Genomic DNA, 12125 nt, shown 5'->3' with positions numbered 1-12125 from the left:
GAGGACAGACTCCTGATCAATATGGGAATCAACATTTATAAGGAAAAGGCAAGAAAGTGAACATGAGGAATGTTGAGCTGTCCATGATTCTAATGAATGGTAGATTAGGCTCCAGGAGCTGACTGGGCTATTCCTGTTCCTGTTTCTTATTATCTTATAGTTCAAAGCATGAATGTAGCTAAGCGGCCTGAAGCTAACATAACCGGTTATCTTCCCGATATGGAACAAACTAGATTTTAACTTCAGAACGTGGCTTCACCACTTGAAACTAGTTGGCTCCATAGATCAATGTCACAAGATGGGTTTGGAGCATCATGTTAACACAAAGAAAATCTTAGATCAACACGTGCACACATCACATGACAACACTTGGTAATCAGGGTCCTATTCTCTATGGTCATTGTTGTGGACAAGGCCAGACCTGCTCAGAACATTTCAAGAAATTAACCAAGACCCTACCTTTGCACATTTTTTCAGAAGGCGTACAGTGGATATTCCAATCGTGATGCAACTGGCCCAGCCACTTTGTTTTAAACAAAACAGAATGTATTTACAAGTTTACTGAATGAAACACAAAGGAGAACAGAACACAGAATAACTTAACCTATCTGAAAACCCAAGAGATCATCCAAACTTAATGATGCTGTGGCAAATACTTTCAACAATCTCCATAAACATTCCCTGGGCACAAGAGGTAAAATCAAACCCAGGTTCCTACAGGAGAGATGTCAGAGAGAGGGAGGATCAGCTTGAACCTTGGGTCCAGAAGCTTCACAGACTGTCTGCTAAAACCAAACCAAACCCAAACCAGAGTAAAATTGTGTTGGGAGACCTGGCCACTCCCATTTCATACTACTAGTGTATTTTTTAATTCAAATTTTAAACCTTCTTCAAGTAGATCAACCCTAGACATTTCAGAACCTGTGCCTTTACGACCGCCTGAAAAGAAACAATGAACTTCAATTCAGCAGTCCATCTCTTATCAAATATTCCTGCTGTCATGAAATGGACCTAGACAGCTTCACTCTTTCTTCGGGATAACACATAATCATGATCACAATGGAAATTTGAGGTCATAAAATCTAGGATAAGAAGTGTCATCACATCCTAACATTTCCATTTGCATGTAGATTTCACTGTCCTGACTGATGGTTTTTCAGATTGTAACATAACTTGAATTTACACTTGAGTGCCTCTACAATAGAACCCTGTAAAAATTACCCAGCCCAAACATTTTAAAATTAAACATATATTGGCCATTACTTTGCCAAATGGTCTGAGGACCAGTGCTTAGCTTGATCTAATCCTGATAATGTTTTAGCTCAGCGTGGTGAAACATTTTAAAGTTTACTGCATGCATTTTCCAATTATCAGTACTGTAGGCAAGAAATAGCTTTCATGAGTACAGTTTGATGTTCACAGTTACCTGGTGTTGTGGAACTGACATCACTTGTTGAGGTTGTCATGTTCTGAGTTGTCGATGGTTGAGTGCTGCTCAGTGTAGTTGGAGGGACCTGTGTAACTGAAGATGATGCAGAGCTTTGTGATGTATTTGTTAGGAGTTGGAAAGAAGAAGAGCTTTCTGTTGTTATTGCAATACTTGATGTGGCTATTCCAATAAAAAATCATTTTGGACACTTTAACAATGTATAACACAGTTTGTCACCATTTCCAAATCTGTAGGAAGTTCATAACCAAAAACAATTTTATATATCATTATATTGGTGACTTCAACAACACTATCCAAAGAAAGTATAGTCACCCACATTAACTTAATTTAAATTCCTTGTGCTAGCCATCACCATCCGAGAAAATCATTTATTTAACATTTCTGCAGGAAATCATTCTGCAATTGACTTTGTTCCAGTACATGTGCTGTCCAACATCATATAACTTAGCTTACTATTTGCTGTTGTTGGGAGATTGTTCCCTGTTGTTGAGTTCGGTGTGGATTCTGTTGTTGAGTGCTGAGTGGTGTTCTCTGCAGTTGTCACTCCTGGGATGGATGCAGAGGCTGCTGTAGTTGTTAATTGTACAGGTGTAGATGATGTTCCAACCAGAGGAAATGCAGGGCCCATTGCCAAATCCAACAAAGATTTCTACACCCACAGATGTTTACAGGTTCATATGGGTCTTTTAATCCGCAATGCAGTAGAAATGGAGCAATGCAGCCTTTCAAGGTGCACTCAGGGGAGAACAAGAGAAGATGGATAGGAAGAGGACAGGGTCCCTTTTCAACAATATTACCAAACATCGGGATTGTCCAATGAGCAAAGATTATACAGGTTTGTACTTTACTCACTGGAGTTTAGAAGAATGAGAGATGATCTCATTGAAACATAGAGTGTTCTTAAGGGGCTTCACAGGGTAAATGCTGAGAGGATGGTTTTCCTCATGGGAGAATCTAGGCTCACAGGACATAGTCTCTGAATGAAGGTTGCAAAGTTAAGATGGAGTTGAGGAAGAATTTCTTCTCCCAGAGGACAGACTCCTGATCAAAAGGGGAATCAACTGTTATAAGTAAATGGCAGGAAAGTGAACATGAGGAGTGTTGACCTGGCCGTGATTCTAATGAATGGCAGAGCAGGCTCCAGGAGCTGTCCAGTCTATTCCTGTTCCTATTGCTTATTATCGTGCAAAGTGTTCATGTAGTTTAGATTCCCTACAGTGTGGAAACAGGCCCTTTGGCCCAACAAGCCCAGACTAACCCTTCAAAGAGCAACCCATCCAGACCCATTTCTCTCTGACTAATGTACCTAACATGATGGGCAATTTAGCATGGCCAATTCACCTGATCTGCACATCTTTGGACTGTGGGAGGAAACCGGAGCACCCGGAGGAAACCCACGCAGACACAGGGAGAACGTGCAAACTCCACACAGGCACTCGCTCAAGGTTGGAATCAAACCTGGGACCCTGGTGCTGTGAGCCAGCAGTACTAACCACTGAGCCACCATGTTGCCCACCCGGCCTCAAGCTAACATAACCAGTTATCTTCCCAATATGTAATATACTAGTCTTTTACTAGGCTTCACCACTTGAAACGACTTTGCTCCACTGACTAATGTCACAAGATGGATTTGCAGTATCAGATTAACCCAAAGAAAATCTTAGAAGAAACATGTGCACACATCACATGACAACATTTGGTAATCAAGATCCTATTCTCAATCGCTGTTGTCATGGACAAGGCCAAACTCGCTCAAAACATTTCAAGAAATTAGCCCAGACCCTAACTTTGCTCATTTTTTAAGTGGATACTCCAAGAGTGATGCAACTGGCCCAATGAACAATGAATTTCAATCCAGCAGTCCATCTATTATCAAATATTCCTGCTGTCATGAAATGGACCAAGACAACTTCACCCTTTCTTCGGGAGAACATATAATCATGATCACAATGGAAATTGGAGGGCGTAAAATCTAGGATAAGAAATATCACCACATTCTAACTTTGCCATTTATAGAGTCATAGAGTCACAGAGATGTACAGCATGGAAACAGGCCCTTCGTTCTAACCTGTCCATGCCGACCAGGTATCCCAACCCAATCTAGTCCCACCTGCCAGCATCCAGCCCATATCCCTCCAAACCCTTCCTATTCATATACCCATCCAAATGCCTCTTAAATGTTGCAATTGTACCAGCCTCCACCACTTCCTCTGGCAGCTCATTCCATACACGTACCACCCTCTGTGTGAAAAAGTGGCCTCTTAGGTCTCTTTTATATCTTTTCCCTCTCACTCTAAACCTATGTCCTCTTGTTCTGGACTCCCCGACCCCAGGGAAAAGACTTTGTCTATTTATCCTATCCATGCCCCTCTTAATTTTGTAAACCTCTATAAGGTCACCCTCAGCGTCCAACACTCCAGGGAAGACAGCCCCACCCTGTTCAGCCTCTCCCTGTAGCTCAAATCCTCCAACCCTGGCAACATCCTTGTAAATCTTTTCTGAACCCTTTCCAGTTTCACAACATCTTTCCAATAGGAAGGAGACCAGAATTGCATGCAATATTCCTACAGTGGCCCAACCAATGTCCTGTACAGCCGCAACATGGCCTCCCAATTCCTGCACTCAATACTCTGACCAATAAAGGAAAGCATACCAAACGTCTTCTTCACTATCCTATCTACCTGTGACTCCACGTTCAAGGAGCTATGAACCTGCACTCAAAGGTCTCTTTTTTCAGCAATACTCCCTAGGACCTTACCATTCAGTGAATAAGTCCTGATAAGATTTGCTTTCCAAAATGCAGCACCTCGCATTTATCTGAATTAAACTCCATCTGCCACTTCTCAGCCCATTGGCCCATCTGGTCAAGATCCTGTTGTAATCTGAGGTAACCCCCTTCGCTGTCCACTACACCTCCAATTTTGGTGCCATCTGCAAACTTACTAACTGCACCTTTTATGCTCGCATCGAAATCATTTCTGTAAATGACAAAAAGTAGAGGACCCAGCACCAATCCTTGTGGCACTCCACTGGTCACAGGCCTCCAGCCTGACAAACAACTCTCCACCACCACCCTCTGTCTTCTACCTTTGAGCCAGTTCTGTATCCAAATGGCTAGTTCTCCCTGTATTCCATGAGATCTAACCTTGCTAATCAATCTCCATGGGGAACCTTGTCGAACGCCTTACTGAAGTCAATACGGATCACATCTACTGCTCTGCCCTCATCAATCTTCTTTGCTACTTCTTCAAAAAATTCAATCAAGTCTGTAAGACATGATTTCTCACATACCAAGCCATGTTGACTATCCCGAATCAGTCCTTGCCTTTCCAAATACATTTACATCCTGTCCCTCAGGATTCCCTCCAACAACTTGGCCACCATGTAGATTTCAGTGTACAGACTGATGCTTTTTCAGATTGTAACATAACTTGAATTTACGCTTGAGTGCATTTACAAGAGAACTCTGTTAAAATTTACCCAGCTCAAACATTTTAAAATTAAAACATATATTGGCCATTACTTTGCAAAAAGAAATTGTTGTCATCTTTAGAAGGGACTGGAGACCAGTGCTTAGATAAATCTAATCCTGACATTGTTTTAGCTCAGCGTGGTGAAACATTTTAAAGTTTACTGCATGCATTGTCCAATTATCAGTACTGTAGGCAAGAAATAGCTTTCATGAGTACGGTTTGATGTTCACAGTTACCTGGTGTTGTGGAACTGACATCACTTGTTGAGATTGTCATGTTCTGAGTTGTCGATGGTTGAGAGCTGCTCAGTGCAGTTGGAGGGACCTGTGTAACTGAAGATGATGCAGAGGTTTGTGACATATTTGTTAGTAGTTGGAAGGAAGAAGAGCTCTCTGTTTTTATTGCAATACTTGATGTGGCTGTTCCAACAAAAAATCATTTTGGACATTTTAACAATGTATAACACAGTTTGTTACCATTTCCAAATTTGTAGGAACTTCATAACCAAGAACAATTTTATATATCATTATATTGGTGGCTTCAACAATACTATCTAAAAAAACTATTGCTGCCCACATGAACTTCCTGGTTAAAATCCACTATAAATGCACACTATTAGAACATAGAACATTACAGCGCAGTACAGGCCTTTTAGCCCTCGATGTTGTGCCGAGCTGATGCACCAATCTGAAGCCTATCTCTCCTAGACTACTCCATTATCATCCGTATGTTTATCCAATCACCATGTAACGTTGGCAAGCCGACTATTGTTGCAGGCAGTACGCTCAACACCCCTAAAGCTCTCTGAGAAAAGAAAAGACACAAAGGAGAACAGAACACAGAATAACTTAAACTAGCTGAAAACCCAAGAGATCATCCAAACTTAATGATGCTGTGGCAAATACTTTCAACAATCTCCATAAACATTCCCTGGGCACAAGAGGTAAAATCAAACCCAGGTTCCTACAGGAGAGATGTCAGAGAGAGGGAGGATCAGCTTGAACCTTGGGTCCAGCAGCTTCACAACTGACTGTCTGCTAATACCAAACCAAGCCCAAACCAGAGTAAAACTGTGCTGGAAGAACTGGCCACTACCCTTTCATTATACAAATGTGTTTTTTAATTTAAATTTTAAACCTTCTTCAAGTAGATCAACCCTAGACATTACAGAAACTGTGTCTTTACGACCTCCTGAAAAGAAACAATGAATTTCAATTCAGCAGTCCATCTCTTATCAAATATTACCGCTGTCATGAAATGGACCGAGACAGCTAAGCCCTTTCTTCAGGATAACACATATTCTGGATCGCAATGGAAATTGGGGGTCATAAAATCTTGCATAAGAAATATCGTCACATCCTAACTTTTCTACTAGCATGTAGATTTCACTGTGCGGATTGATGCTTTTTCAGATTGTAACATAACTGAAATTTACACTTGAATGCCTCTGCAATAGAACCGTGTTAAAATTACCAAGCCCAAACATTTTTAATTAAAACATATATTGGCCATTATTTTGCCAAATGAACTGGAGCCCATTGCTCAGCTTCATCTAATCCTGACATTGTTTTAGCTCAGCGTGGTGAAACATTTTAAAGTTTACTGCATGCGTTGTCTAATTATCAGTCCTGTAGGCAAGAAATAGCTTTCATGAATACGGTTTGATGTTCACAGTTACCTGGTGTTGTGGAACTGACATCACTTGTTGAGATTGTCATGTTCTGAGTTGTCGATGGTTGAGTGCTGCTCAGTGTAGTTGGAGGGACCTGTGTAACTGAAGATGATGCAGCGGTTTGTGATGTATTTGTTAGTAGTTGGAAGGAAGAAAAGCTTTCTGTTTTTATTGCAAAGCTGATGTGGCTGTTCCAATAAAAAATCAATTTGGACACTTTAACAATGTATAACACAGTTTGTTACCATTTCCAAATCTGTAGGAGCTTCATAACCAAGAACAATGTTATATATCATTATATTGGTGGCTTCAACAATACTATCTAAAAAAAACTATTGCTGCCCACATGAACTTCCTGGTTAAATAAATCCACTATAAATGCACACTTTAGAACATAGAACATTACAGCGCAGTACAGGCCCTTCAGCCCTCGATATTGTGCCGAGCTGCTGCACCAATCTGAAGCCTATCTCTCCTACACTACTCCATTGTCATCCGCATGTTTATCCAATCACCATGTAACATTGGCAAGCCGACTATTGTTGCAGGCAGTACGCTCCACACCCCTAAAGCTCTCTGAGAAAAGAAACTACCTCTGACATCTTTCCCCTCTGACATCTATCACCCCTCAATTTAAAGAATTGTCTCCTTGTGCTAGCCATCACCATCCGAGGAAAACATTTGTTTAACATTTCTGCAGGAAATCATGTTACAATTGACTTTGTTCCAGTGCATGTGCTGTGAAATATCATATAACTTAGCTTACTATTTGCTGTTGTTGGGAGATTGTTCCCTGTTGTTGAGTTTGGTGTGGATTCTGTTGTTGAGTGCTGAGTGGTGTTCTCTGCAGTTGTCACTCCTGGGATGGATGCTGAGGCTGCTGTAGTTGTTAATTGTACAGGTGTAGATGATGTTCCAACCAGAGGAGTTGTGGTCGGACCAGTTACAGCTGTGTAAACAAAATCACGTTTCAGTCTTCAAAGAACGTTCGTTCTATGAAATTTAAATGACAACATTAAATCTGAGAGATATTTAAATTTGCAGATATGGCTTCTTCTTGTCCTTCATGTATTGATGTAGTTAGAACATAATAGAACTGGATTCTGTCAGTAATGCAAGGGTAAGTGATTTGTCCAGATCTTCAGTCAGCATCAATGCTGGGCCCATTGCCAAATCCAACAAACATTTCTGCACCCACAGATGTCTACTGGTTCATATGGGTCTTTCAATCCTAAACGCAGTAGAAATGGAGCAATGCAGCCTTTCAAGGTGCACTCAGGGGAGAACAAGAGAAGATGGATAGGAAGAGGACAGGCTCCCTTTTCAACAATATTACCAAACATCGGGATTGTCCAATGAACAAAGATTAAACTGGTTTGGAATTTACTCACTGGAGTTTAGAAGAATGAGAGATGATCTCATTGAAACATAGAGTGTTCTTAAGGGGCTTCACAGGGTAAATGCTGAGAGGATGGTTTTCCTCATGGGAGAATCTAGGTTCACAGACATGGTCTCTGAATAAAGGTTGCAAACTTAAGATTGGGTTGTGGAAGAAGTTCGTCTCCCAGAGGACAGACTCCTGATCAATATGGGAATCAATTTTTATAAGGAAAAGGCAGGAAAGTGAACATGAGGAATGTTGGCCAGTCCATGATTCTAATGAATGGCAGAGCAGGCCCCATGAGCTGACCGGCCTATTCCTGTTCCTATTGCTCATTATCTTACGGTGCAAAGTGTTAATGTACTTTAGATTAGATGAGATTCCCTACAGTGTGCAAACAGGCCCTTTGGCCGGTCAAGCCCGTACTCACTCTCTGAAGAGCAACCAACCCAGACCCATTTCCCTCTGACTAATGTACCTAACATGATGGGAAATTTAGTACTGCCAACTCACCTGACCTGCACATATTTGGACTGAGGGAAGAAACCAGAGCACCTGGAGGAAACCCACACAGACAGAGGGAGATTGTACAAACTCCACACAGGCACTCACCTAAGGCTGGAATTGAATCTGGGACCCTGGTGCTGTGAGCCAGCAGTACTAACCACTGAGCCACCATGCTGCCCACCCAGCCTCAAGCTAACATAACCAGTTATCTTCCTGATAGGTAACAAACTTGTTTTTTAACCTAAGAATGTGGCTTCACCACTTGAAACTACTTAGCTCCACTGACTAATGTCACAAGATGGGTTTGCAGTATCAGATTAAACCAAAGAAAATCTTAGAAGAAACATGTGCACACATCACATGACAACATTTGGTAATCAAGATCCTATTCTCAATCGTTGTTGTCATGGACAAGGCCAGACTCGCACAAAACATTTCAAGAAATTTGCCCAGGCCCTAACTTTGATTGTTTTTTAAGTGGATACTCCAAGAGTGGGTTACTCTTTGGATGGTCGGTGTGGAGTTGTTGGGCCAAATGGCCTGGTCCACACTGTGGATTCTATGATTATCAGAAGTGATGCAACTGGCTCTATCACTTAGTTTTAAACAAAACAGAAATTATTCGCAAAATTACCGAATGAAACACAAAGGAGAACAGAACACAGAATAACTGAAACTAGCTGAAAACCCAAGAGATCATCCAAACTTAATGATGCTGTGGCAAATACTTTCAACAATCTCCATAAACATTCCCTTTGTACAAAAGATAAAATCAAACCCAGGTTCCTACAGGAGAGATGTCAGAGAGAGGGAGGATCAGCTTGAACCTTGGGTCCAGCAGCTTCACAACTGACTGTCTGCTAAATCCAAACCAAACCCAAACCAGAGTAAAATTGTGCTGGAAGAACTGGCCACTTCCCTTTCATTCGACAAGGAATTTGAGTTTAAACTTTAAAGCTTCTTCAATTAGATCAACCCCAGACATTTCAGAACCTGTGTCTTTACGGCCTCCTGAAAAGAAACAATGAATTTCAATTCAGCAGTCCATCTTTTATCAAATATTACCGCTGTCATGAAATGGACCTAGACAGCTAAGCCCTTTCTTCAGGATAACCCATATTCTGGATCGCAATGGAAATTGGAGGTCATAAAATCTAGGATAAGAAATATTGTCACATCCTACCTTTTCCATTTGCATGTGGATTTCACTGTACAGACTGATGCTTTTTCAGATTGTAACATAACTTGAATTCACACTTGAGTGCATTTACAATAGAACCCTGTTAAAATTACCCAGCCCAAACATATTAAATTTAAATATATATTGGCCATTATTTTGCCAAATGTTCTGGAGACCAGTGCTTTGCTTAATCTAATCCTGATATTGTTTTAGCTCAGCGTGGTGAAACTTTTTAAAGTTTACTGCATGCGTTGTCCAATTATCAGTCCTGTAGGCAAGAAATAGCTTTCATGAGTACAGTTTGATGTTCACAGTTACCTGGTGTTGTGGAACTGACATCATTTGTTGAGATTGTCATGTTCTGAGTTGTCGATGGTTGAGTGCTGCTCAGTGTAGTTGGAGGGACCAGTGTAACTGAAGATGATGCAGAGCTTTGTGACGTATTTGTTAGTAGTTGGAAGGAAGTAGAGCTTTGTGTTGTTATTGCAATACTTGATGTGGCTGTTCCAATAAAAAATCATTTTGGACACTTTAACAATGTATAACACAGTTTGTTACCATTTCCAAATCTGCAAGAGCTTCAGAACCCAGAACAATTTTATATATCATTGTATTGATGGCTTCAACAATACTATCTAAAAAAGTTATTGTTGCCCACATGAACTTCCTGGTTAAATATCCACTATAAATGCACACTATTAAAACATAGAACATTACAGCACTGTGCTGACCCTTCAGCCCTCAATGTTGCACCGAGCTACTGAACCAACCTGAAGCGTATCTCTCCAACACTACTCCATTATCATCCGTATGTTTATCCAATCACCATGTAACGTTGGCAAGCCGACTATTGTTGCAGGCAGTACGCTCCACACCCCTAGAGCTCGCTGAGAAAAGAAACTACCTCTGACATTTTTCCTATATGTATCACCCCTCAATTTAAAGCTTTGTCTCCTTGTGCTAGCCATCACCATCCAAGGAACACATTTGTTTAATATTTCTGCAGGGAATCATGTTACAATTGACTTTGTTCCAGTGCATGTGCTGTGAAATATCATATAAATTAGCTTACTATTTGCTGTTGTTGAGTTTGGTGTGGATTCTGTTGTTGAGTGCTGAGTAGTGTTCTCTGCAGTTGTCACTCCTGGGATGGATGCAGAGGCTGCTGTAGTTGTTAATTGTACAGGTGTAGATGATGTTCCAACCAGAGGAGTTGTGGTTGGACCAGTTACAGCTGTGTAAACAAAATCACATTTCAGTCTTCAAAGAAATTTCCTTCTATACAATTTAAATGACAACATTAAATCTGAGAGATATTTCAATTTGCAAATATGACATCTTCTTGTCCTTCATGTATTGGTGCAGTTAGAACATAATAGAAGCGGATTCTGTCAGTAATGCAAGGATAAGTGATTTGTCCAGATCTTCAGTCAGCATCAATGCAGGGCCCATTGCCAAATCCAACAAAGATTTCTGCACCCACAGATGTCTACTGGTTCATATGGGTCTTTTAATCCTCAATGCAGTAGAAATGGAGCAATGCAGCCTTTCAAGGTGCACTCTGGGGAGAACAAGAGAAGATGGATAGGAAGAGGACAGGCTCCCATTTCTACAATATTACCAAACATCGGGATTGTCCAATGAGCAAAGATTAAGCAGTTTGGATTTTACTCACTGGAGTTTAGAAGAATGAGAGATGATCTCATTGAACCATAGAGTGTTCTTAAGGGGCTTCACAGGGTAAATGCTGAGAAGATGGTTTTCCTCATGGGAGAATCTAGGCTCACAGGACATAGTCTCTGAATAAAGTATGTAAACTTAGGATGCAGTTTGGAAGAATGTCTTCGCCACGAGGACAGACTCCTGATCAAAAGGGAAATCAACGGTTATAAGTAAATGGCAGGAAAGTGAACATAAGGAATGTTGGCCAGTCCATGATTCTAATGAATGGCAGAGCAGGCTCCGGGAGCTGACCGGCCTATTCCTGTTCCTATTGCTTATTATCTTATCATTCATAGCGTGAATGTAATTAACCAGCCTGAAGCTAACATAACAGGTTATCTTTTACCGATATGTAACAAACTAGATTTTAACTTCAGAACGTGGCTTCACCACTTGAAACTAGTTTGCTCCATAGATGAATGTCACAAGATGGGTTTGGAGCATCACGTTAACACAAAGAAAATCTTAGAAGAAACACGTGCACACATCACATGACAACACTTGGTAATCAGGGTCCTATTCACTATGGTCATTGTTGTGGACAAGGCCAGACCTGCTCTGAACATTTACAGAAATTAGCCCAGACCCGACCTTTGCTCATTTATTCAGAAGGCATACAGTGGATATTCCAATAGTGATGCAACTGGCCCAACCACATTGTTTTAAACAAAACAAAATTTATTTACAAGTTTACCGAATGAAACACTAAGGAGAACAGAACACAGAATAACATAAACTAG

At 40.9% G+C, this 12125-nt stretch overlaps 1 protein-coding gene across 13 annotated transcripts in view; it reads right to left on the bottom strand.

Annotated features, from left to right (window-relative positions):
- LOC122556034 (flocculation protein FLO11-like) overlaps positions 1-12125 on the bottom strand; it is a 117879-nt gene that overhangs the window by 88262 nt on the left and 17492 nt on the right. For 2 of the 13 annotated variants that reach the window (XM_043702409.1, XM_043702418.1), the window contains exons 5-9: positions 10736-10807; positions 9982-10077; positions 6602-6697; positions 5160-5255; positions 1427-1522 (exon numbers count right to left, since the gene is read on the bottom strand). In XM_043702409.1, the coding sequence (XP_043558344.1) occupies positions 1427-1522; positions 5160-5255; positions 6602-6697; positions 9982-10077; positions 10736-10807 (456 nt within the window). Of the gene's footprint in view, positions 1-1426; positions 1523-1903; positions 2058-5159; positions 5256-6601; positions 6698-7361; positions 7455-7507; positions 7545-9981; positions 10078-10735; positions 10898-12125 lie in introns of all 13 variants that reach the window. The other 11 variants (XM_043702413.1, XM_043702410.1, XM_043702411.1 and 8 more) reach the window with 11 other exon arrangements.

Source organism: Chiloscyllium plagiosum, chromosome 13 (assembly GCF_004010195.1).
Source record: "Chiloscyllium plagiosum isolate BGI_BamShark_2017 chromosome 13, ASM401019v2, whole genome shotgun sequence".
Taxonomy (NCBI): Eukaryota; Metazoa; Chordata; class Chondrichthyes; order Orectolobiformes; family Hemiscylliidae; genus Chiloscyllium; species Chiloscyllium plagiosum.
This window is presented reverse-complemented; position numbering and strand designations above follow the sequence as displayed.